This window comes from Zonotrichia leucophrys, chromosome Z, assembly GCF_028769735.1.
Source record: "Zonotrichia leucophrys gambelii isolate GWCS_2022_RI chromosome Z, RI_Zleu_2.0, whole genome shotgun sequence".
Classification (NCBI taxonomy): domain Eukaryota; kingdom Metazoa; phylum Chordata; class Aves; order Passeriformes; family Passerellidae; genus Zonotrichia; species Zonotrichia leucophrys.
The window spans coordinates 50,192,302-50,219,103 of record NC_088200.1 but is presented as its reverse complement, the minus strand read 5'-3'; the positions used below and the strand labels follow the sequence as shown (position 1 = coordinate 50,219,103).

At 47.0% G+C, this 26,802-nt stretch overlaps 1 protein-coding gene across 5 annotated transcripts in view; it reads left to right on the top strand.

Moving 5' to 3' along the window:
• The first annotated feature begins 2,567 nt into the window (after positions 1-2,567).
• PTCH1 (patched 1) overlaps positions 2,568-26,802 on the top strand; it is a 73,269-nt gene continuing 49,034 nt past the window's right edge. For 2 of the 5 annotated variants that reach the window (XR_010443015.1, XM_064735190.1), the window contains exons 1-2: positions 8,604-8,947; positions 10,468-10,660. Coding sequence is in view for 3 of the 5 variants with exons in the window: in XM_064735190.1 (XP_064591260.1) it covers positions 8,747-8,947; positions 10,468-10,660 (394 nt within the window). In the remaining 2 variants the exon portion in view is untranslated. Of the gene's footprint in view, positions 2,682-6,628; positions 6,661-8,591; positions 8,948-10,467; positions 10,661-26,802 lie in introns of those variants that run through there. The other 3 variants (XM_064735191.1, XM_064735193.1, XM_064735192.1) reach the window with 3 other exon arrangements.

The following is a 26,802-nucleotide window of genomic DNA, read 5'->3' as shown; positions in this document are numbered from 1 at the left end:
TCAATATCATAGGAACCAATCCTACTTTCAGAAAAATAATCTGGTAGTAGGGTTTTCTGAAGTACACTTTGCCGTTTGAACATCTCTTTTCATAGGGTTTCATGTATCACTAGCCATCAGGAAGATACATGTGATAAAGTAGCAAAGGACTATCAGACTTATATCCATGGCTTCCACGTCCTTCCTCTGCCTAACAAATGAAAACAAAGTAAACGAAGTAAATGAAAACAGCATCTCCCATCTTTCTGCTTCAAAGAAGAATGTGCTTATAGCTGAAAACCATGTGGATTTTAAAGTGCCGGGTGATAAAAACATGGCACTCATTTTCTTGATAGTGCAGGTCAGGACTGGAATAATAAGGTACAGTTTTTATACAAAACAACCAAAAAACAAAACTCAGAAACTTGTTCAGGTCTGAAGATGCTTTTTACAAGATTCACGTGTCCAGGCATGAGGCTCTCTGGCCAGGCCAAGACTGTGAGATAGCTCTCTTAATCTTAGCTAGCTGTCTGTCTAATTGTGTTTCAAACAGAGGTGTAACACCTGGTTATTGACAGGATGGACTTGTCACATGTTCAGAACCATTTTCTTGGCAGAACCATCCCATAGCTGCAGCGAACATAGCTTTAGTGAAGACCTCCAGCAGTGGCTTCAGAAGGAAAATACAGAATTGGATTGAAATATGGTCTTTATCCATATAGGAGCAAAGGGGAATAAAACAGGATAGAACTGAAGCACTGAAGCGTAGTGCTGCTTAGAGGGAGGATATCTGGTCTTCAGCAGCAAAGTCAGTTTGGGCTTAGTGTTCTCAGTTTCCCTTTACTTCCCTTCCATGTTTTTCATGTATGTTTTAAAAATCCTGTAAAATGTATTTTCCCATGCTCTTCCAAGTCTTTGTCATTGACACAAGACCCTGTCATGTAAGTTCTGTAGGGCAAAAAAATGTCTTTCTTACTCATTATTTTGATACTAGCCTGGTTTTATGCAGATCATATAAATGGAGTACAGGCTGCTCAATGCAATCAAATTATAAGAGGTTTCATTACAGTTTTTCTTATACAATCTTTTTATACTGTTGATAATGAACACATGACTGTAACATACACATTATTTTCTATTGGTGGAACTCTCTAACAGTAGAGTGATATAAAATATGGCTAAGAAGTATACAAAAAAGTCATGTGAATCACTGAATCCAATCATGAAGCACATTTTCAAAACATAACACAAACAGAATTTTCTAGGCAACTTGGACACAGGACTGCAGCAATATAGAATGTATTTTATTCTCAAAATATGTTCTAGAGATTCCAAATCTAATAATAAATCAAATGTTACTGACTGGAGGAAAAGGGTCATACATAAACAGTGAGTGACAATCATCTTCCAAAGACAGGTAATTAATTCCTTACAACGTACCCTAATTCAGCAGGAACACGACAACACTAGTTTCAGATCCTGTAACATATCAGCCACCACAGGCTCCAAAAAAGTAGTAGTAAATTTCTGCTTGTATATTCTGCTTGTAACTATTCAAAAAAATGTTGCTTTCAAAATAAAATCACTGTGGTCTTCACCAGTAAAGTTCAGGAGTTATTCACTGATGGTAACTCCTTGCACTGCCCCGCTTCACTTGAAAGATGTCTTTCTAGTGGATTCTACCAAAAATGAGGAGGACGGGCATAAAGGTTTTAGGAACAAACATGCTGCTAAATCTGGGGCAGTCTGGGGTGCCCAGCAGCCAGAAGGAAACTCCTTCTCTCTCCTCTCTGTACCCATCCGGCCATGTATTTCTTTTGACGAGGAAACCGCATGCCACCAGCCTGGTGCCTTTTCACACCCTTCCTCCCCCCGAGAGCCCAGGTGGGAGCAGGGGGAGGAGGCAGGGGCTGCAGGAGACCCGCGGGCTCCGGTGTGCTGTGCTGCTGGGGAGAGCGGCGGGGCGGGGTCAGCGGAACGGGGCTCTCCCGTCCTTCCTTCCATCCTTCCTTCCATCCTTCCTTCCTCCGTTTTTTTCCCGAAAGTTTATTGTAAAGGGGCAACGCTCGCGGGCCGGTCACGTGACCCTGACAGGTCCTGCCTATTGAGAGCCAGACCACCCACGTGGAGGACGATGGAGCTGCTTAATAGAAACAGGCATGTAATTGTGAGGCTTTCCAGCACTCGGCAGAACGTCTGCAACCTAGGAGGGTTGTTTTTTTACTTTTTCAGTTCCTTCGGCGTAAAGGGGGGGAAGGAAGGAGGGAAGGAAGGAGGAAAGGAAGGAAAGGAAGGAAAGGAAGGAAAGGAAGGAAGGAAGGAAGGAAGGAAGGAAGGAAGGAAGGAAGGAAGGAAGGAAGGAAGGAAGGAAGGAAGGAAGGAAGGAGAAGGAAGGAAGGAAGGAAGGAAGGAAGGAAGGAAGGAAGGAAGGAAGGAAGGAAGGAAGGAAGGAAGGAAGGAAGGAAGGAAGGAAGGAAGGAACTAAAAAGAGAAGGAAAGGAAAGGAAAGGAAAGGAAAGGAAAGGAAAGGAAAGAAAGAAAGAAAGAAAGAAAGAAAGAAAGAAAGAAAGAAAGAAAGAAAGAAAGAAAGAAAAGAAAGAAACGCACTGATGTTCCATTTAAGCCGTCAGTAGCAGTGAATGAGGACGCACGCAGACCTCCAGCACGGCTCGCCCCGAGCGGCTCCTGCCAGGGCAGTGATGGTAGGTGCCTTCCCTTCGCAGGGCGGCAGCAGGACCCGGACAGGGCCCGGGCCCGGGGCGATGTTGGAGGGGCTACACGGGCCTTCACCGGGGCCCGGAGGGGGCGGGGGGATCCTCCCTCTCGCAGTCGGGGGCCGGGGCTATCGACCGGGCACCGGGTGCGGCCCGAGCGGGAACGCCAGCGCGGGGTACTGCGGCGGGATGTGACGGGGGCTCGGCGTGGAGCAGGGGTTGCAGGGCTCCCCGGGGCCAGGCGCTGCTCCCTCTCGCCCGGCTTGGCGCTGAGGTGGCTCAGAGCTGCGGTAGGGATGCGCGGGGCACAGGCCGCTGATGGGAGGCAGCTCCTGAGGTGGCTGCAGTGCCGCAGAAGACGGTCGCCTCTGCATTTCGCACCTGTGTGAGCTCTGGTCAGAACAAGCTGCCTTGTGGGGAGCAGAAACTTCTCTGGGGCTAGGTTCTACAGGGCAAGGGCCGCCCTAGGTTGAAGTCAATAGTGGCTTCAGCCTCTGGCTTCAGGACTGGACCCCTCGTGTGGCTGGTACTGGCACCATCGGGACCGGTACAGCGCTGCTGTAATCGGTCTCGAGCGTGCTGTCCCACTGCTTCCAGGGACTGGAGAGGGGCGGATGTTCAGTGACAGATCTCAGCTCTCCGCTGCCTTAGCCCCACTACGGGAGGTAGACCTGGGGGAGGCAAAAGCGTGGAGGGAAATAGGGAGACCTCTGGTATCGTCGGATGGTTTTAAAAGAAGTGTTGGAGCCAAAGTGGGTGTTTCACAGCTCCTAACCAGATAGCCTTTACGACGAGCTAGAGACAGTCTCGCCTTGTTTCAGCACCAGTCTCATAGATGTATCTAATTTCTGGTTACGGCTACTGGGGGCATTGTGTGTCTGAATTGTAACATGATATTGTATCTGGACAGCAGGTAGTGTTGTTTAGAAATATTAGGGCTGAGGGGAGGGGAGGGGAATGTATCTTTTAAAATCTGTTTAATTTTAAGAGCCTGTGGATATAAAACTGGCAGCTCATTCTGAATTAAAATGTCTTAGGCTTCTGTGTTTTTATCCTTATTTCACACACACATGCACACGCACGTACACACTCACACACACACCTTTTATTTTGTTCTGCCTTTGCCACAGTGTATAAAGCCCTATTGAGACATGTAGGCGTGATGTGTAAACCGGATTAGCAGTATGAAAGAAAGACATACAATGAGCCTGAATTGTTTTACTTCCTTTTCATTTCTCACGCCTATATCTCTAATAAATTTGTTGCTCCAGCAGTGGGTCAAAGAGATTGTGTCGTTCAGCTTTTTTTTCTTCAAGGCCCGATGGCAGAGATCATGGAAGTGAATGCCCTGCTTTCTGGCACATGCAAAACTTGAGCTCTATCTTTACACAGACCCAGTGTTGTGCAGCCTGGCTAAAAAAGGTTCAGTGTAACTTTCCCCTCTCAATGCACATTAATGTCCTGCAAGTGGCGGGGCATTTTGCCAGGAAGAGAATCTGATTTGAAGACTACTTGGGTTTATAGAGGTAAAGCCCCTCGTGGAATATGACAAAGTGTCCTAGGGCTGGGATGTCCTCGTGGTTTTGGACGGAGCGGGCTGTTCCTCCTTCCACTGTCTTCTGCAGCTCCCCGTGCGCTCTTCTCCTCTGGGAGTCCGCTGCTGTGCGGGAGGAGCTCAGAAGCTTCGGAGACTCCTCTGGAGGCACATTTCCCCGCAGCCCTCCGCAGAAGAAAATGCCAGCGCTCCTGGGTTGGTGCTGTAGATCCCTCATTTGCTCCTTTGTGGCGTGCAGAGCAGCTTTCCATTAAAGGAGATCAGGGGTAATTAGCCGCATTATTTTGACAAGTTGGCTCGAGCAGTTCCCTTTCTTCCAGGGCTGAGGAGGGGGAGAGGCCGCCCGCCTCCTTGCCCAGGCGCGGGCGCTGAGCGGCGGCGCTGCCCTGCGGAGCGGCTCCCGCTGCGCGCCGCCGCCCCCCGACGGCAGCCCCCGCCGGCCCGCTGGCCAGCACGGCTCTCCGAGTGCTGGAAAAGGAGAGGGAGGCTCAGGCCGCCCTGCAGACCCCAGCGACTGTGATCTTGTGTCATAGCCAGAATCAGGTGTGCGGGCGGAGCACAGGGCCGGGGCAGACCTGTGCATTTGTGCGATGCAAAGCTGCGTGAGAGACAGAAATAGAAAAAATAGGGAATAGAAAAAATCTGATTATTTTTCCACCAGTCGGTCTTCTCCCAGGAGCAGCACTCCTGTAAACTGTACAAAAGAAACCCAAGTGGCTGTGCTTAATTTCTGTATTTATTAGGGTAATCAGATGCTCCAGCAGTGCAAATGTTTTTGGTGGGTGTCTGCAGATGAAAAGCAACCTGGAAAAGATGTGTTAAAGTAACATCACCGTAAATATCTGTTACCGACTGTTAACCTCTATTGGATTGATCCCTTACCTGGCTGGAGAAGTGCTCTGCAGTATCAGGGGTTATGAACACAAAGTGAATGTAACTAAGAGACAGAGCATTATAAATGAAGCCACTACGACTACAGTCAGTGCTGAAATTCTTGTACACCAGCCTCAGCTGTCTAGGCATTGAAAGCTACAGGTATGTATAGTTGTAGATTGCAGCCCCTGTATAAAACGAGACAATTTCCAAGGCCTTCACCACATAGCCTGTCCTAGATAAGAAATCTGGGAGATCCCTCCGAGTTGCTGACGATGGAGGTAGCCCTTGGTGCGGAGGAGCAGTTGCACAGTCAGGGCATGCATATCACAGTCGGCAGTGCTTACAAATGTAAATAAGGGCAGATTGATTAGGAACAACATTATTGCCAGGAATGTAGCAAGCAGGCATCAGCTATGAGGCAGAGTGGGGGCAGCCATTGCTCTGACCACCCAAGTGGAGACTTTTACGCTGACATTTCTTCCTTGAGGGGAAAAAAAACCCCAACATACATACACACACCCATCCCCGACCAATTAGATCTCTTCAGTAATTAATCTCTTGTGTATGCTTTAAAAAAAAGTCCTTCCAGACCACAGGGAGAGAGGGGAGATTAAGACAATGCTTGTTAAATTTGAGTCTTCAGATAGAGTTTTGGAACCAGCAGTGAGAATGGGCTTTAGGCTACTGTGTGAAGACTAGCAGGCAGGAGACCCTTAGGACAGTGCTAGGGCTTCCAGGTGCTTGAAAGGACACTCTTCCCTGGTTTTGGAGCCTACCAGGAGACTGAACCAAAATGCTTCTGCTTCTGAACCAATCCCTTCTTTCTCTATTCCCCTGCCCTGTTACCCAATCAGACACAGCGAGGGTGAGCACTTCCAGAAGCAGTATCACATCACCTCCTAGCTAGATGGATGGTCACTTTCGCAAGTGGAAACTTGAATTGGAGGTGGCCGACTGCACCCCAGGAATAGGTTTCAGCCTCAAACAGAAAACAGCCTCCAGCTGCAACTGCTTCAGGTTTCCTTCTCCCATACGTATGCACCTATGTGCACATGCATGACAGCTTGCTGCCCCTAGCAGTTTTCCTGGAGAGAGTCCTGTGCGTGCAACTGCTTCAGGTTTCCTTCTCCCATACGTATGCACCTATGTGCGCATGCATGACAGCTTGCTGCCCCTAGCAGCTTTCCTGGAGAGAGTCCTGTGCGGGGCACAGGGCAGGGCCTTCACGGAGACAAGTTTCCCAGGGTGGGAAAAAACGGAGTTGGGATGAAATCAAAGGAAAAAGGGATCCCCTAGCCGGCGGGTCTGTCCCTTGAAAGGTCCTGACGGTTGGTGCCTTTGGGCAGTCTCACGGAGAAATCGGTGCGGTGCGGTGCGCAGCTCGCTCCCGCCGGCGGCCCCGGCACCCGGAACGCTGCCAGCCCGCGTTGCCGGCGTCGGGACGGCCCCGCTAAGGCGGTCGTCAGCCCGCCGAGGGGAGGAGGACGCTTGCAGTGACCAGGGGCTCAGGAGTTTTGCTCAGGACCACTGCCCCAGGTACACGCACGGCGGGGCTGAAGGGAGAGGTGAACAGTGCTGGCGGGCTTGTCGAGCCGGGCACGGCACCGGGCAGGGGCTGCACGGGGTTCTCTTCTCACCTCGGCTCCCCACGCCCCTCTCTTCTTCGCCGCATTTCTCCCACCCGCCCTGCCGCTCCCGAATAGTTTTCAGCCGCGCTCCTCCGCGGGCGCGTAGCAGCCGTCCCGCAGGAAGGCAGCCCCCCAGGGCACCTCCCCGGCCGGGCCACGGACGGAGGGAAGGGCTATCGGCTGCCCCCCGCCCCGGTACCCGTGGGTGTCCGCCACGGCCCGTAGCTGCCCCGCGGGGAGCCGCGCTGCGGGCCGGGGCCCGAGCTCGGGGCTGGGGGGGACGCGCGCAGCTCTAGAGGCAGCAATTAATGGCTGATTCTCAATGGAGAGAGACGCGGAGAAGCGGTGCCAAAAAAGTAAACAATCGCATGTAGTTCGAGAAATGTTTAGCGCGGCCAGGAAGGCTGCGTTTCATGGACTTTTACACTAAAAACATTAGAATTGGCTTTCCTCAGGTTTCAGTTAAAGAAAGAGTCCTAAGTTGAAACAGCTAGCTACCGCGCGGCTTTAAATCCCTTAGGTGTTAAATTTTCATTGTGTTTTTCTAACTGGACGGAGTGGTTTTCTTGCAAGGAACTAAGTCTCCTCTTTAGTTAAAAAGAGAGGAGGAGAAAAATCTGGCACTTTCTACCGCAATATCCACCACCCTGTCATTATTCCTGCAAGCCTGGGAATTCAGCTCGGACCTCCCAGTATTTGTTGCAGCTCGAGGCCAAGGTGCCTCTAAAAGGATTTTCTTTTAAGGCCTTTAGAAATCGTTTAATGCTGCTTTTTTTTCGTTTCCCTCTCTTTTTCTTTAAAGGGAAAAATGTATTTCTGTATGTCCCTGGCGAGAAAGTTCCGCGCGTGTATTTGCAAGCATCCCGGACGGGGGTCGGAGGAGGGGAGTAAGGGGAGGGGGGAGTAACGCTCTTGAAAAGAAAACGAAGAAGAAAGAGGGAGAAGGCATTCCTTAATGGAAGTATTGCATGCAAAGAAGACTGGATCTCTTTAAGGCTCCCCCTGAAGCTGGAGATGCACACACAAGGGTTGCCGACCTGGGTGGTCTCTCTACTTTGGTGAGCTGTTGCTAAGCAGCTAATAATAGTCATGTTTGCTGAGTAATTTCTGCCCTCCCCGAGCCAATCACCTCGCAGAAACCCAAGCCATCTGACAGCCCCGGGGGCGGGCTCTCAGCCCCTTTTTTTTTCCCTCCCTCTCTCGCTCTCTCTCCACTCATACTCCCCCCCCCTCCCCCCCCCCCCCCCTCCTCCTCCTCCTCCTCCTCCTCCTCTTTATCCAAATGGAGAGAGTCCTTTTTTTCTTCTCCATCTCATCTCTGGAGCCGAGGGGCTGCAGCTCGGTGCTGCCGCGCACACACCGGGGGAGAGCGCCAGGCAGCCGCCCGCCCGCCGCCGCGGCGGGGCCAACCGCGGAACCGCGCCGGCCCCGCGGCCCGCGGGAAGCACCCCGGCCCTGAAGCAGAATGGTGCAGCGCGGCGAGGCAGCCCAGCAGCAGCAGGAGCAGCCGCGGCCCGCCGCGCCGCCGCCCCGCCGCTGAGCGCCGCCGCGGACAGCGGCTTCCCCGAGGCAGCGGAGGCCGGCCGGAGTAGGCGATTTCAACGGGAGCGGAGGACAGCGCGGCGGCGGCCGGGGGATCCCGGGGGTCGCGCCCGCCCGTCCGCCCGCCCTCGCCGGGCGCGGGGAGCGGCCGCCTGCAGCTCGGGGTCCGCGCGCGATGTGGCAATGGGAGGCGCGGGGAGCGACTCGGCCGGAGCGGCCGCGGCGGCAGCCGCCGCCCCGCGCCCCGCGTGAGGCGGCCGCGCCGCAGCAGCCCCAGCAGCAGCCCCGGCGGCGGCCCCGGCGGCAGCCCCGGCGGCAGCAGCCCCCGCAGCAGCAGCAGCCCGCGGCCCGCAACGCCGCCAGCCCCCCGCGGCCCCGCCGCACCCCCGGGGCCCCGGGCCCCGCCGCGGCAGCGCCAGCGGCAGCTCTCCCGTCCCGCCGGCGGCGGCAACATGGCCTCGGCCGGTAACGCGTCGGAGCCGGAGACCAGCAGCAGCGCGGGCGGCGGAGGCCACCCCGGCCGGGCGCCGAGAAACGGCGGCGGGAGGCGGCGAAGGACTGGAGGGAATCGGCGCGCCGCGGTGCCCGACCGGGAGTATCTGCAGCGACCAAGCTACTGCGATGCGGCTTTCGCCTTGGAGCAGATTTCAAAGGTGCATTCAATCTCTCACTCTTTTTTCCAGAGATACACGCTAGTGGTAGTGCTGCTTTTTCCGCGGGGGAGGAGGAGGGAGGTGGTGTGTTTTCTCGCGGGGGTGGAAGGAGGAGATGGAAACGAAACGGCCACCAATAAAATGCTGGGAAAAAGAGAGGGACGTCTGTGACTCTTCAGTGCGGGAGAGAGTGCCCTCCTTCCCTCTCTGCTCGCCTGTGCCTGCCCTGGTGCGTGCCTGTGCTGCGGAGCACTTCTCCTCCTAAACTTCCCGAAATAGCCTCTGCTCGGTCCCGGCCTCCCCATGGCTAACCCCAGGCCCGCTCTCCCGCTCCCCCTCTCTCTCTCCGCTTCCTTTCTGCTTCTCCATCCCCTCGCAGCGCCCTGCGATCTCGGCAACACCCGCTCCCGGCCGGAACAGGGGAGAAACCGGCCGGCTTCTTGGCAGAAGTGGGGCTTTTGTGAAGTTTTCCGCCGAGAGCCGAGACGGCGGGTGCCCTGGGAGAACGGGGTCCCCCAGCAAAGAAGGCAGCGGTTCTCTGCCTTGCCCAGCGGCCGGAGGGGGAGCGAGGGCCATAAACAAATTGCCACCTTAACCCTGCTGCGCCGGTCCCCGCGGAGGACTGGAGGTGCCGGGCGGGGCGGGGGGACAGCCCCGGCCGCCAATCTCCGCTGGCCAAAAAATGTTCAAAGTAAACAATCTCCAAAAGCTGCCTTGCTGCAGGGATGGTTTCACTTCAGGGAGCGGATTTCTAGGCTTTGTAAGAAGAGGGAAAGGAGGAGGAAAAAAAAATCCATGTGGCTGCCCTCTTCCGTTCACAAATATTGTCGTAACTTACAGATGGCTGCTCTACTTCCTAATTCAGATCACACAGCGTCTCCAAACTCTATGGAAATGAATTACTGCAGATGTTACAGCGCTGCTCACCACGTGGGTCTTGCCTCAGCACCAAGCCCCTGCTAGGAGCTGGGAATGGGGGAAACGGCCACTGCTGCCCACTGTCTGTCACACAATCCCCCCCGCCTCTCCTCCCAGCCATTCTGGGGTTCCAAGGAGAACAGGAAAAAGGACTTGTCTTTCTTGTGGCTGTTGAGGTTTGTCAGAAGTGGTTCCTTCTTCCCTGGAGCCACAGGTCTCGCCAGAGCGAATGCTTTGCAGCCTGAGCTGGTGGCGATGCCTCGGGCAAGAGACGAGTATGGTGGCGGCCGGCACAGGCGAGGGCCCGGGGGCCGACGCAGTGTTGTTACCCCCAAACTCGCGTGTAGGCCTGGGGCAAGGATGGCTGACAGCAGGTACATCTTGTCCCTGTGTGCGTGCTCGAGGGTGGCTGCTCGGCAAGGCCGCGGGGCAGGGGCCCTGCTGGAAGGATGCCTGTTTGAGCTGTTCACGGCGCTCCGTCCTTCCTCCGGGGACTGCGCCCCGAGAGCCGTGAGCTGTCCCGCTCGGGGCAGGGCTGGGGGGCTCCCCCTGCTTCTGCGGCTGCCGCAGCCCGCAACTACTGACCTCTTCTTGCTTTGCAGGGGAAGGCGACGGGACGGAAAGCGCCGCTGTGGCTGCGAGCAAAGTTTCAGAGACTGTTGTTTAAACTGGGCTGTTACATTCAGAAAAACTGCGGGAAGTTTTTGGTTGTCGGCCTCCTGATATTTGGGGCTTTCGCTGTAGGATTAAGGGCAGCTAATCTCGAGACCAACGTGGAGGAGCTGTGGGTGGAAGGTAAGTCCGGGGGGGTGCCCCTGTTTTCTGTTGGCGTCCCTGCCCGGCCGGGTAGAGCGGCCCGGGGCCGCTCTGCATGCCCGTGAGGAGCGGGCGCCGGAGGGAGGGCGGGCGGCTCTCGGGGCGGGAGGCGGGCCCTGAGCTGGGGCGCGCAGCCCCGGGCGGCGCGTACCAATACTCCGCCCGCGGGGGGCAGCGGCGGCCAGGCCGTGCGCTCGGCGGAGGGCCGCCGGGACAGGCCGTCTCCAGCGCCCAGTGCCCTCGCCTGTGCCCCGGCTCGCAGTACGGGCGAGTTGCGGGCGGCGGGTTTCCGCGTCCCCGCCGGCGGCGGGAAGCGGCGGCGCTGCCGGGAGGCGCCCCCTCCGCCATTTTGGGAGTGCGCGCGGCCGCGGCGGGGGAGGGGCGGGCGGCGCGGCGGGGCGGGAGCCTGTGTGTGGTCCTGGCTTTGGACAGCTTTCAGCTGTGGGGAGCGCGGGGCGCAGCGCTGGAAAAAAGAAAAAAGGAAAACAGGAGAGGGAGAGAACGGGAAAAAAAAGCCCCAAAAAAACCCCAACAAAAACCACAACCACGAAAGAAAGGCAGAAAGGTAGCCGAGGCGAAGGGGAGCCCGGAGTGGGGCAACCTGCCGGGCGGCGCGCCCCGCGCTGAGGGCCATGGCACCAGGTTGCCGCGAGTTTGGGGTTTAGGTGTAGTCCTTAGAGGTGGTTTTTTTTTCTTAGCTTTTTTCTTCTTTCTCTCGTTTTCTTTACTGTTTTAGTGTTTTGTTTCCCCACCGTCCCTTTTTCTTTTTTCTGTGGAGGAAAATACTGTTTATTAAGGATCACGTTCCCCCGTTAGCTGCTGGGTGGACGTGGAAACAGAGTTCCTTGTCTGCAGCAATTACTACTCTAGGTTTATGTCAAAGTAGCTTGCAGCAGTATTTGGCTTATAAAAGTTAATATGAGAGGCTGCATAAATAATAATTTCTAAATAGCTCTCTGTATGTGCATGTGTGGAAAAGCTAGGGCTGAGTGCAAAGTCGGTGCCTGTTCTGAAGGTGGTCTGTCCTGCCCGAGGTGAATTAGAGCGTATAGGGTTGGAGTCCACCCTTGCAGATGACAGCCGCATTGGGGTCAGGATTGGATTCGCCAGTCATTAAGTAGGTGTTGGTTTTTTCTGTTGTGGAAAGTAGTGATCTTTTTTTTTGGTCTGTGTAGAGTAGTCCAGGAGCTCAAAGTATGAGGAGATCTGCTGCCAACAGTTCTGCCTGAGAAACAGAACAAGGCACTGCTGGGTCCCATCTGTAGGCAGAGACGTGCCGTCAGAGTTTGCACTGATCACTATCTACAGTACCTTAAATACTAATGGAAATGACTATGAATTTTGTTTTCCTTCGCTGTTAATTTTTCTTCCAAATACGCTGTGAGGTTGTTGTGGAGAGGTTTCTTTTGTCAATTTGTTTCTGCTTTTCTGTGTTAGATAGATTAATACGTGATTGCAGCTCCATCCCACATGCTCTGCTGACATTTATTATCTTGATGTTACTGGTGTTCGCTTGCTTGGAATGGTGATCCTATTCAATTAGTGCCGCCTGCTTTTTGTATTCTTGTAATTCCAAGAAACTACTTGCTGATGATGCCTCAGTGACTGGCCTGTCAGTAAAAATACAATTCTCAAGGGGAAAAAAATAGGATTTGCAAAATAGTTGCTACACTGGTTTCTTCTCATGTCATTATTGTTATGGGGAAGAAGTGAGGGGAAGTCCCTAGTATAGAATCTAGTGGAAATTGATCTCTGAGATTTTTATTGACAAGATGAATTCATGAAGCAGCTAGTTTGACAGTGTTGACCTATGTATTTTCATACCTATTTAGTTTAGTTTTTTCATTGAAAAGAAATTAAAACTCTGCATTTAGAAACCCTTGCATTTCAAAACTAACCAGCAAAAGCTAGCAGATTAAGGTGAAATAAAACATGGATTAAATTTAATTTTGTTTCTAGTTTACCCATTCTAGCACTACATGACGGTCCACAGAAAAGAGCTTGTTATAATGTGCTTTCTTGGTAGGAGCTTTGTAAATGTTCTGCTCATGAATCAGGGAGTTGTACAATTAAACCTAACAGATAGCAGTTGCATATTTTTATTGCTAAGCTACAAACAGGAGTACAAGTTGAAAGTTTGAGACGGAACAGATAGCATGGAGAATGCCTTTCTTCCTAAGCAGAAGTGCAAAGCAGCACCAAACTTCTTCTGCACTTACGTGGAGCTGGTCCTAAGAGCTTTAAAGTACCTTCCATGGAGGTTGGTACAGCAAGGGACTCTTTAGGCCAAGGTTTCTTAGCGAAGAAGCAGTGGCTGAATTGTCCTGTTTGTTAAAACAGCTGTCTCACTTTACCTTTCGTTTATTGAGCGTTTGGATGAACTAGGCAGTGCTGGCCAAATATGGAATCATAGAATTGTTTAAGTTGGAAAAGATTCATAATATCATTAAATCCAACTGCTAAGCCAGTACCATTATGTTCACCACTGAACCATGTCTTTAAATGTCACATCTAAACACCTTTTAAATACCTCTAGGGATGGTAGTTCAGAGGTGGCCTCTTCCAGTGCTTAACAGTCCTTTCTGTGAAGAAATTTTTTGCTATCCAATCTATACCTTTCCTGGAGCAACTTGAGACCATTACCTCTCATCCTGTCACTTGTTGCCTACGTCCTCCATTCAGGTAGCTGTAGAGAGGGATGAAGTCATCCCAAGGGTGCACTTCTCCAGGCTAAATTACCCCAGCTCCCTCAGCTGCTCCTCATAGGACTTGTGCTCCGTTGCCCTTCTCTGGACACACTCCAGCCCCTCAATGTCTTTCTTGTAGTGAGGGGCCAAAACTGAACACAGAATTTGAAGTGTGGCCTCACCAGTGCTGAGTACAGAGGGACAATCCCTGCCCTGGCCCTGCTAGCCACACTATTGCTGATCCAGGGCAGTATGCCATTGGCCTTCTTGGCCATCTGGGCACAGCTGGCTCGTGTTCAGCCTCCCCTGGTCCATTTCCTGGGATAGCTTTCCAGCCACTCTTCCCCAAGCCTGTAGTCCTGCCTGGAGCTGTTGAGACTTAAGGACAGGACCTGACACTTCATGTTGTAGAATGTAGTATGAGCCTCACACCATTGGCCTTGACCCATCAATCCAGCCTGTCCAGGTCCCTCTGCAGAACTTTCCTGTCCTCCTGTAGATCAACCCTCCCATCCATCTTGGTGATATCTGGGAACTGACTGAGGGGGCATTTGAACTGCTCATCCAAATAATTGATAAGCATTTTAAACAGGACTTGCCCCATCACCGAGCCCTGGGGAGCCCCTCCAGTGTCTGGCCACCAGCTGGAAGTAACTCTCTCTGGGCCCTGCCTTCCAGCCAGTTTTTAACCCAGCAAACAGTGTACCTGTCCAAACCATGAGCAGCCAGTATTACCAGAACAATGCTGTAGGAAACAGTGTTAAAGGCATTATTAAAGTTCAGGTAAACACTCTCCATAGCCTTTCCCTCATCCACTAAGTTGTAGAAGAAGATAAGATTGATCAGGGAGCATCCTGCCTTTCCCAGCCGCATTCCAGCTAGGCCCGATCCCTGGACTGTCTTGAATGTGCTGTGTAGATTTATAGATTACTTGAAATATACTTCAAGAAACAGTTTTGATTTGCTACTGAAACTGTTTACAGTTATTATTGCTGAATAAATTGGCAGTGTTTAAAAAGACAAATTTGATATGGTCTGTTTCTGAATACCATGGAACATAATACAGCACTGAAATTTGCTGGAAGTAAATGGTTGCTTTAAAACCATAACAGAATTAACTATCAAACAGTGAAGTGAACTTGGAATGTGGATGGTCATAAAACTCATTCAAAGTTAAATGATTAGTAGTCTGAGCCTGCAGCAGCTATGGTGAAATATTTACATGAGTTTAGAAACTCACCTTGTAGGTAAACTTTCCAAGAGAGAACTTCAAAACATCATTCTTTCAGATTTTCTTTAGTAGTCTTCTTCCTTCAGAATTTATGCTAGCATCCTTGGCCTTCTCTGTGCCTCCTGATACCAAAGTGGCTTTCCTCTCAGCTTGTTTCTTGCCACTAAGTGTTGTAGAGTAGCTTTTTGTTTTTTGGGGTTTCTTTTTAAATATAGTACTCTTCTGGCTGCTGTTCAGAATACTTCAGTTATTACACTGTGTCCCACAGTGGCTCCATCTATGTTGCTGTCTTGTGCTCTCAGTCATATTTGCCTAGGACATACACCTGTATCTTTTCAGTGCGTGAACAGATCTCTGTTCATGTGCATACCTCGCTGCTGGTGGTGGGGGGAAGGGGTTGTCTGCCAGGGCAGACTAATTCTGGACTGGCATTTTAATGGCAGTTCTGTTATTCAGCTCGAGTTGAACTGCTGTATGTGGGTGTCCATGCATTCTGGAGTTGTGCAGACTGTTTAGTGTCTTTATACATGGTACACACAGAGAGGAGAAAAAGGGTTTTGCATTGATTTCCTCGGTGACTGAATTTTGTTGGACACAGATGCGCTTTTAGAATCCTCCGTTCATAGCTGGCGAGTGCTCTGGATGGAAAAGAAATCATGCTCATAACTGGATATGTTTATGTGCGACCACTCTAAATAGGCAGTCTAAGATCCAGTGTATCAGCAGCAGTCACACATGTAAATTCACAGCCTCTGCTGCTGAAAGAAGGTAGTTTTGTGGCTCCAGCGAAGGTTCTGTTAAATGAAGCTTGAAATTTGGCTACTGCAATGCCTTAAATGATGTTAATTGGAGCAGCTTATAATGGGGGAGATGGTCTAGTCTTGTGCTTTGGTATTTCATTTCATGTCATCATTGTCTTGGGATTTTTTCTCCTCACTTTTTTCATTAGCTTTCTTCCTTAGGTGGCCAAAGATCATGCTGTTCTTCCCTTCCTTTTTTGTTTTCTTAGCTGAAGCTCAGTCAAGCTATTCCCTCCTTAAGTAGCCCTCTTCACAAAGCTTTGTGAAGCTTTGCAAGCTTGAACTGAGCTCTAACATGCAGAGCTCCTTCTTTAAGCCAGTTTGAAGGAAGAGGGTGGATGATACAGATAGGTAGGACATCTTGCAGACAGTGCCTCAGAAGCTGCATACTTCAGGTATGTGGAATAAAGCGAGTGTGTTCAAATTGTTAGTGAACTAGGATTGAGTGTGTACAGCAGCAATACTTTGTAAGTCAAGATTTGGGATATGTGTATTATTTCCTTTCCCTCTTAAGGGACAAAAATCAGGTTGCTTTATTGTACTTACGGCTGACCCTTCTTAAAATATGTTGATTTACCCCGGCAATTTACGAATGAGGTGAATGAGGAAAGTCTGCAAATGATGCAGGAACCAGTATTATTTCCGTAGATTCTCAGTTTTCTTAACTCAGCGAGATTAAGTGCAGGTGGAAAGTTGTTCTTAAGTTCTGCCTAAAGGCACCAGTTAACTTTATGCTAGTGTTCTTTGGAGAAACAAAAAAGAATAGAAAGGGAACAGATCTGCATTAATTTGTTCTTTCAAGGAGACAAATTTATGTAAGTGGGCTGAAGTAACATGGTTTGTTTGAGTACAGTTAGCAGGACTTAACACAGTCAAGTGTAATTTCTTTCTCGCACAAACATATGCATTTGTGGACAGCAGCAGGGAAGATGTTTTAGATGTGCTTGCACCTGTATCACCTGTGGCACGGTATAGAAGAAGTTACAGAAGTTACTCTGCTCTTCAGTCTGTCACAATGGTTGTTGGCAAGCTCTGTGGCAGTCAAGACATTGTCTCTGATCACATCACCAAATTCATTCGTTTCCCTTGAATCAGGTGACTTAAGAGCTTACTTATACTCGAATGCTGTCTTACACTATGTTGCGTTCCTCAGCGAATATTGAAAGTTCATTGGAAGGTGTTCGTCTGGAAAATTTCCAAGCCACTATTTTGTCTGACTTCAGTACGATTATTTATTACATCTTTTTTTTTTTTTTTACATGATAGCTGAAGGATGGTCATCTGAACAACATGTTTATTTAAGTGTTTACTGATGAAGCACAAAAGTATTTCTGTCCATGCCACTGTTTTGAAAAGGAACATAAAATTCTAATATTTACATGATATTTGTGGCTAAAAACATCAGGGTGTTATGTTCCTTTGATTTTGAACTCCCTCTGCAAGTTGTTAGGAAAAGATGTTTAAAGGTTTTACTTATACATATATTTAATTGATTGTCATCTTTCAAGAGCCTGCTATTAAATTCAAAATCATTGGAGACCTCTGTTAAGTTCCATTTTGACGGGCATACACGTCATTGCTTGGAGTTGGTGTTCCTTGATGAAGAGCTTGTACATGAAAAAATTCCTGCAGGTTCAGTACCTAAAATTCCTCTTTTATCTGTAAGAGTCTTAATAAAGGTGTTGCCTTTAATAAAGAGTCTTAATAAAGGTATTGACCATTCTTTGGTCAGTAAAAAGGTAGAGGGTGAAATCCTGAATTCACTGAATGTGGTGACAGAACTTGGGATGACTCTAGCGTGACCAGGCCATACCCATGTACAAAGCCAGAGCAGACTGTGTGTGCCCATATTTTAGCCTCTTCAGGGAAAGGGAAGAGAAGCTCCTCCTGTAGAATTGGCACCCCTCTAAGCTGTAAGTGCATTATTGCATGGTTCCTTCTCCCTTTCAGACATCAGAGGCATTTAATTTACTCAAGGCTGGAGAAAATTAATCTTCATTGTTATTTCCAAACTTAACAGTGTTGCCAATGCCCTGCTAGAATGTGCCCTACAGATCATTGTTTGGAAAGATCTGGTTTTTTCTCTGTTGGAATGTGTATTTAAAGAGGGTGGTGCCTGGGCTGCGCCATTGTCCTTCTCTTCTGAGCTTGTGCTCTGGGAATTTTGCTGCTTATGAGTGGGGTTTGAAGGCATTTCTGTAGCTCTGGAGAGCCTGCAGATTTTGGTACAGAAGTCCTGGAGTAAAATAGAATGGTTGAAAGCAACATTGCTTTATTGTTGTTCCCCATGCTGCTGTTGCTGAGCAGGAACAGGGAAGTGTAGGCAAGCAAAAGACCTAAATCAGCTGTAGGGCTGGCTGTTACTGAAGTTGTGGATGTGGTGGTGAGTGTTTTGGGCCCTACTTACTACCAGCTGTTGCCACCTGCCAAGTGGCCTGGTTTTATGTTTATTTGCTTGTTTTTGTGGAGAAGTGGCCTTCCTTCCTCATTATTCATCAGCAGCCAGTGGGTTCAGAAAAGAATGAACTCTAGAAGCTGTGGATGCTCAAGCTCGCTTTGAGTATAGAATGCATTAAGGTAAACCTGAGTTGCTCACCCTGAATCTGTCTATTTTCATGATTTTTTTTCTTTTTTTCATGGCAAGAGGTGGTCCAAGCCCTGTCATTACATAATATTTTTGATATTTCCCCAGAAAGTCATAATATGATGTAGTGTATGCATGTAACTGTTCTTGACCACTCAACAAATTTAAAGGCTGTTACATCCAAGTGAATGTTGCACTTACACTTGACTGGTAGGAGGCTCCAAAATATGACAGCTTCCAGATGTATGAACCAACTGATCCCTTTATTTAGATTATGTAGCACAGCTGATGCCTAGATTAGTGCTGGCTGGACAAAGCTATGGGAGATTTGTCTGGTTTCCATAATGCCATGTTTATATTTCAGTTGGATTTTTCCTTAAAAACTGACCTCCCTATGACCTGTTGGGGCTGTGTCCACTAGGATGCTGGTTTTGATGTGTTTGCAACTACTTTTCTTTTGGTGTCTCATGGAACAGGTTCTCATTTTCACACTGTTGGATTGTTATGCACAGTCTTTGTAATTTAACTGTGAATTACCTGCTTTAACATATAAACCACTCTGGTAAAACCATGCCTGTGAAGTTCTTTGCCCCACAGCTAGCTTTTTTTCTGATTGGTTAAAACAGCATTTTGGTTATAGATCTTGTCGGACTGTTACTTGTCAGGTGTCTTCTTCTGTATACAGAATAAAGTCCAACTGTTTGCACAGTGCTTTTTCTGTCTACAGATGATGTAGATGGTGGTGTGTGTGTATGTGGCTCTAGCTGTTCTGTTTCAGAGTTCAGCAGGATCTGAAGTGCAGAATTTTATCAAGAAGTTCACTCTTCTTTGTATATACTATACAGTTATATCCGTTTTCTCATCCATCCTTATTTTCTTCAGTATTTCTTATTTTTCTTCAGTATTTCAGGCTTTGGTTCTTTTAATTTCTCAGATTTCTGCTGCCTTGTAATATGCAGGAAGTGAGTTACTCTTCCAGGGAAAACCTGGAGAAATCAGTAAAACTTCTTAAGGTCTGCATGACAGCTCTACTATAAGAATGTAGTCACCTATCAGAGTTCAGAAAAGTAAATATGTGCAGCATTCACTAATACTTAAGAAACCATAAAATTTTCTACCTTGTTCTGTTGATGCTTTGCTGGAGTGGCAGATTCCCAAGACAGTGCCTCATGACAGAAAACTCTATGCTTTAAAGTGTAATATCTGTGCTGAGAATGTGTGCCATGTTATAATGGCCCCTTCATTTCTGTGTCCATGGATTAAGGAGAATGCAAAAATATTTTACTCCAGTTTTACATAATCTGTGCTATTTCATTATCCACTCAGATTGTGCCAAATATGACTGATGAATACCATATACAATAAATTATGTTCACCCTTGCTCTTAATTGAGTTACTTTTGACTTGGAGTAGTTTTTTACTGTACTGTACCATATAATAGATAGAACGGAGTTGAAAGGAGTAGTTATTAATTCAGAATTAAAAAAAAATTCTTTATTCTTTTTTTATTGTGTAAACTTTGTTTAATATCTGTAAATACAATTTACTCGTTCTTGGTTTTGTTCTGTTATTTTCATTTACTATCACCTCAGTTACTATAAACAGGCTGATTTTGGCAGCAGTAGTAGTTTCATGAGGTAAAAAGTTCTTTATGGAAACTGCTGACCGTATACATGTTTTGATGTATGGAGAATTTTAATTTTGGTTTTTAGAATGAATGTCTTGGCTTTAACTTCTGCTTGGTTTTGGGAAACTTAGTTATTTCAGTGCTTGAGCAAACTATACAAGAGGTAAAGGAATGAAGAAAACCATAACCTGATTCTTTCTGCAAAGGTGCTGCTTCTTTAGAGAATTGTACTGAACTTAATTTCAGCTTCAAATATACAAGTAATCATTGTGTATTTGAAACATCTGTATTTTGCTCATGTGCAAGCACATGTGCAGTGTTGTACACCCAGATTACCTGAAGCTCAGTCATTAGACTGTAATACAGTCTTCTTTTATTAACAGTGAGATAAAGTATAAGAAACAGTCTTCTCTTGTTTACCAGTATGATGCATTTCTGCCTTTCAGTCAGTAATCAAAAGTTAAGTGCAGCAAACTAGAAATGAGCACTGTTGAGTCAAGTTGTGTGATTTTTTTTCCCCTGTTAAATCATTGCTTAAGGGCTTCTGGCCCCTAGCTCAGGAATCCTGCCCAAAAATGCCAGATGTATTACACAGTCAAGTATTGCAATGTAAATAGTGTTCTGTGCCATGAGAGCCGGGTGGTCCATCTCCTAGTCAAAAAAAAAAAAAAAAAAAAAAAAAAAAAAAAAGGGAAAATCCGCATGCTCTGAAATAAACAGTAGTTGTAGTGTTATTTCTGGTTTTGGCTGCACAACCAGTGTTTTGGAGCTGAAAGAACACAGATAAAATAGTGCTTTGGACTAGCAGAGAACTGAAACTGAGATGCTAGAAAGCAAGATGTGTCTTGGCTGAGGGTCTATAGTGTAGTCAGGCAGGCAATGTAATAAGTAAAATATTAAAGTACAGGCCATTGCTGACAGGCAAAGTGTATTACTTTACCTTATTGTGAGCAGCAATCCCTTGCATGTGGAAGCAGAGTGGACAAAGGATGGGAAGCTGGGAAGGCACAGACATAGGGATCTTCTTGACCTCATGCTGTGACTGGGTATGTTATTGGACCTTCTGAGCATAAACATTGCTGAGTTTTTCTTGTTTTTAGTTAAATCCCTTGGCTGTATATTAACAATGACTTACCTTCCATGTATTTACCTTATTCAGATGTGGTAGTGGATTTAGAAGGTTTATTTGCACATTTTTCTATTTTGTGTATGAACATGCTGTTTCATAACATTTAAAATTGTTGAAAAAAGATTTCACAAATCTAACCTGAAAGGAAATTGCCAAGGGTGATGTCATAATCAGATTTACATTTTGGTTATCTAAGACATCTGCGAACTACCATAGCTTCCTTGGGTGTGTGCAGAGGAGAGGGGGGTTATAGGAACTTACTTGGGTGATAAACCATGTTTAAATAGCTTCAAGAATGTAATCCCAGTGCAGATCTTGGTGTAGTCTCCTCAGTGTGATACTCAGTAGAATGATGAGATTTAGGAACTCAATTTTCTTCCTGCTGACACTAAGCATTAAAAAAACCCTTATTCATTACAACTTAGTTTTTTTTTTTTTTTACGTTTACCTTTTCTGTAACGGTAAAAAAAGTACTTAAAGAAGATACTTTATTGTACCGGTTCTTCTGGTGAGTATCTCCTGGGCATTTTTCTTATTTGCCTCTCAACATGGGCCTTATTCTGATTTCATTTACAACTCTCTTCTCTAACTTTTCAAAGGTTTCCCATAGTCAGAAGAGAAGCGAAGCCCTAGCTGTTTAGAAGCTGATGCTGTTTAAGCAGTAGATAAAAGAAAATGTAATATTCTAATGGAAATTATTAAGATCAAGAAACAAAACCCAAAACATGTTTAGTATGACTTCCAACTGTAGATAAAAGGTAGCAATTTGAGAGAATTGTGAGCAGGTGTAAATATCTGTTAAACTGTTCTTTCTAGAGATTTGGGGAAATAGGATGACCTTTTTCTTCTTTTTTCTGTTTTTTTTTTTTTTTTTTTTTTAATAGGCTACAGTTTCACATGGCTTGCAAAAGAAATCTTTCTCCCTTTTTGTTTCCCACACCAATTGATTTATCATTTTGCTTGCAAGCAGACTTAGAATGTTAGGGCAGGAACACACTCACTTTTTTCTCGTAACTTTTTTGTTGCGGACCGAAACCAGTTGACTTGAATAAATTTTTCTGTGGTCTGAATGAAGCCAGCAACGTGGAAAAATCTTGCCATTCAGAGCCGTCTGAATGTACATTTCAGCCACACAGTAAGCTGTATTGGTAGGCAGTGGACTGCTAAATACAACCATTTTTCGCAGCAGAGAGTTAGACAGGTGATTAGCATAATTAGCACAGAGTAGGCTATACATATGGTAATGTTAAGTGTGTAAATGCCAGCTGCGGTGTAAAATTTATGTCAGGGGTCGACAGGGCTGTGCGAAAGTATTGTGTTACAGCTGCAGGTCAAAGCCTCCATTGCTTTAGCCCCTTTTCTCTTGTCGGTGAATGCGCTAAACAGAAGAGAAAGACAGAAATATAACAGATAAGGCTTTGATTGAACAGCCTGGTTCTGTGCAAGAGGGGACTTCTCTTCAACCACGCGCCCCCCCCAAACTCCCCCAAAACTACACATGCAAAACAAAAGTCCTGCTCTTTCATTATAGATTTTATTTTGCATCATGCTAGCTATAAAAGTGTTGCAGTCTTTGAGTGATGTCATTACGATGGGATGAGGGGAATCTTGCTGGGGGGGAGATAGGGGAAGTACAAGGTGGGTAATTATGCTTTAAAGAGCAAAAACAAACAAAAAACCCTTTTACTTCACCTTGTCCTTTCTTCAATCCAACCCTTTTTTTTTTTTATGTCTCTGTTACTTACTGCAGTTAGGGGGGTAGGAATTAAATAGTCTTGAAGGTGACAGCATTAAATGTAATAAAATCTCAACAGTGCAACAATCTTGGAGCTGCATGACTGGTTTTAAACTAAGTGCCAGAATTTCCTCTGTGGTTTTTGTGTGTGGGTTGCTACACTTATTCCCCAGGTTCCTCCCACCTCCTAAACCACTAAATTCTTTATAAATTAAAAATGACTAGTACAGGTTTCTTGTTTTAAAGGAATGCAGCGTTGAAGAGTAACATCTTTCTAAGCACTGGAGGGGGAAGCCGGTAAATCTTTTTGTTGCTGTAAACTGTTCATTCATATATTTCACTTGCAATTTCCTCCTTCTCCCCCCCCCGCTCCAACCCACCCACCCCCCCCTTTTGTATTTTTTTGTAGCCGGCTATAAGGAGTGGTGGTGTTGACAGAATATAGTTCACACCACACTGACCTTGTGATGAAACTTCCTCACAGCCGCAGGGGGTCCTTATGAATCGGCCCCTAATCCAGCTAATCCCGCTCGCAACAAAATCGTGAAAGTGGCTCCCAGCGATGTGTGTTTCCCTGCGCAGATGCCGCGGGAAGGAGCGGCATTGGGAACGCAGCAGCGCGGCGGGGCCCGAGGGTGCGCTCGGGGCAGGGCTGTGGCTGCCGGCGGGGCTCCGGGCGGGACCCGCCGTGCGGCCCCGGGACTGCCGGCTCCGCTCCGCTCCTCCCGCCCAGACCTTGGAGCCGCCGCTCGAGGTCCGGAGGGAGCGCGGAGCCCCGCGTTGGGCTCCGTAGAGAAAAGCCACCAGCACGGTCACAGTGGCCCGAAGCAGAAAATAAAAGCCATGCTGAGGGGTGTGCTTGGCCATTTGTCATTTGGTTGGCTTTTTTTTCCCGACCTTTCCTGCTTCAGCATAAACCTGGCCATATGGTCGCATGCTCGGAGTGTCTGACGGGAATCTCGGAGTGCATCCCGCACAAATTGGGACGTGCTCTGTCCTGCTCGCTGTCAATGGCAAGCGAGCGATGAAAAATAGGCCTCCTGACAGATGCAGCACGGCCTTGGGAGCTGGTGGCCAGTAAGAAATATCGAGGTGGGGGAAGCTGTGACAGGCAGCAGGTTCGGTGCTGGGGGGAGCGCTGACCTGACCTGATTGTGTCCAACAGTGAGAGCAGTTCTGCTTCAGTGCAAAGCCATTCAGAAGGAAGCTGCTTAGGCAACAACAGATGGTACAGCAAGCAGCTGGTAGGGAAAACTTGAAAGGAGCTGTACCCTGTGTTGTAACATGTTCATTCCTTTCATTTTTCTATGTTAATTTTGCCGTCTCCTAAAAGTGCTATTTAGGAAGTGGTATACTCTAAAAAGTTCTGGATGCTGTTTGCATCTGTTTGCATTTCTGTTTGCTGTTCCTTTAAAAAAGATTGCATTCAAATTTTGTGCTACTCTGTGTACAGATGAAATTTGTGCTATCCCAGGAGTACAGATGAAAAGACCTGAAAATGCTGGTTTTAACCACACAGGAAAACAATTACATATTTGAGGAAAGGGCACTGAGAGGTTAAATGAAAAGTTTGGTCTAGAGGAAAGCTGACTGCTGTGGAGCAACAGAGCAAATTGTTTGTAACACATTACCTATCAGAAGCTCTTCAACCTAAAGTAACTTAAAGAAATTATATTCAGCTGTTTTGAAATCCTTAGCTTTAGACCTTGAAGCCCTTTACATACCCTTCTCAGCAGAACTGCTCTAAACTTCGCCACTTTTGTGTACAATTGAGGATTTTTGCTTGTTATGAAGCATGCTTGGCTGTTACCTTAAATTACTGAAGAGTAGGAATTCAGTTTGCTCCTTTTGGGGTATGTACCGTCACATGACCATAAACTGTTGGGAGAATTGCAATAATCTGTATTAGCTGCTGAAGGTAGTCTCCTTGATATCTAGGAAAAAGCATAGTCTGAGATACTTTTGCTACTATTCCTTTGCTGCTTGAGCCATAAAATTCAGTTGTTGGGCTTCTCCACTGAAAGCTATGGTTTAGTTGTGATGTGAAGGGACCATGTCTTTGGAAGGAAGTATAGTTTGCTCTCCATGCCCATTCATTCCTCAGTTTCTTTGCTGGATTGGTCAACAAGGATGCCCGTTGTGACAGTAGTGTTTTATAATGTGGACACCTGCCCCGTAGGAAATGGACTGAGACCACCAACTCATTTCACATAAGTTAGCAAACAGCTGTCAGATGGTAAACAACTTGTGGTCACTATTGTTCCTGGCTGGATTAGGAACGGTGACCCAGAGGTGAACAGCTCATATCCTGTTACCAAGGGCATGTGTCGCAGCTCAGTAAGCAGCCACTGCATTTTACGTTTAATTGAAAAGTTTGAATTGTGATGTACCAGTATTGTATATTATTGTATGTTTCATTGCATGTTGGTTTTGCTTTTTTTTTCCCCTTAAGTTTGTACTGTTTAATTTGTTCATTTTGATGTGCTGTTTTATTCCCTGCACTTTTCCACTCTCTCAACCTACACCAAGCAAGAAATCAAAATATCTCTTTTTCTGTAGCAATCTATCTGTTTTACTCAATTAAAAATATTATTTTTCTGCCTATAGGCAATACAGATGTGTACACGTAAAATTGGATTTTAGCTGATTTTTAGAAAGAAAAGATTTCATTTCCTAAAATTGCAGGGAAGGTTTCTCACTACAAGCAGTGGCAGCTGTTGTTGGGCTGTCTTCCTGAGTATGCAGACAGCTTTGTATCCTTGTCACAGCTCTAAACTTTATCATACTGTGACAGAATGAAAAGGCAACTTTGATGTGTGTTTTTATTTTTGCTATTCATAATCATGTCAGCATTAACAAAATTTGTAACAGCAGCACTGGAGCCATCCCCAGCATGTGTAAGGAGTAACTTAACTCATATCATATGATGGCTTGAGAGATAAAAAGCAGCCTTTTGAAGTGCTTTGTTGTTGGGTGTTTCTTTGTTAGCTTTTTTTTACATTTGTAGGTTTTAATCTCTGCCTCTTCATGCCCCCCCTCTGCCCCCCACTTTTCTAAAGTAAAATGAAGAGCCTGGTGTTATTTTATTCACAGTGTGATAGAAGTGGTTGATACGGTCATACTGCTTTTACATTATCCTAAAGTCTTTGGCACTAAAGAGATATTGATACTGATTATATCATCCCATTGGGATGTGATGATGTTGTAGATGCTATCCTTTTGGTGGTCAGCATAACTGCGGAGAGGGATAAGAGTAGAGTGTCTGCCTGTTTGTTGGGAAGGGAGATGGTAGGTGCAGGCAGTTTTAACCTGGGTAGGCACAACAGCTGCTCTGTGTGTGCTATACAGATGAAGAAATGTGTATTCAGCGAATGCTGTGCAAGAAAACCCAGACAGACACAGCATGCAATTTCTGACTGCCTGTAGTGCAGTGCTTGCAGAGATCATGTCTAGTTACATGATTAATATGATTTTTTTTATTGAGCTTCTGCACAGCCCACTGAATGACCCTGTAATCTCTTTAAGATGCTGATTGTTAACCACTGTGTTCTAGCTCTTGTAAGCTCACCATTTGTCAACAGATTTTTTTTTGGTAGCTCAGTTTCATTCACTTTCTGTGAAGTCTTTATTTTTGCATTATGTTTTTATAATGTAATCCTGATGAATTTATGACAGCCATCCTTAGCATCATTAGATACTTTGTTAGATGTATCAGTATCTCATAGTATTTAGTACATTCAGAGATCAGCCATGTAAAGCAATAGCAATTGTGGCTCTACAAGCAGAAGACATTTTAAAAGTTTAAAGAAGTGGACATGCCAATCCAATCTCATTTCTGCTACTAACTAAACTTGGACTTCCAGAAGGTGTTTTGCACTTTCTCCCAGCAAATGGTTTTGCCTGTCAGGCCTAAAGAATGATAATTCTGAGGAAGGTGCTGTCTTCCCAGCTCTTCTGTCAGGATGCTGACTAAAACTGTCCGTGTGCAGAAGAACTATATTCTGTTGCTGACAAAGAGCAGCACCAGACAAGCTCAAACATATGAGAGAACATGAAGGCAGAACTCCCTAGAGAGCAACAGGAAGCTTTAAATCAAAAGGCCATTATTTTTCTGTGCCCAGTAAGAGACAGGATAGTCTTCATATCTGTTGTAGAACTTCAGCTCTATATATCAGTTTCTTTATTGGAGGTTTCATCCCTTTGTGAATAGTATTTGGCTGCTGTATTTTTTTTCTCATGAGGTCTGTGTTCTTTATCAGTAAAACCAGAGATGGTCACTGGTGCCATTAGGTACTGCTTTCTGCTCTGTGGCATGTGTGACTGCTTGT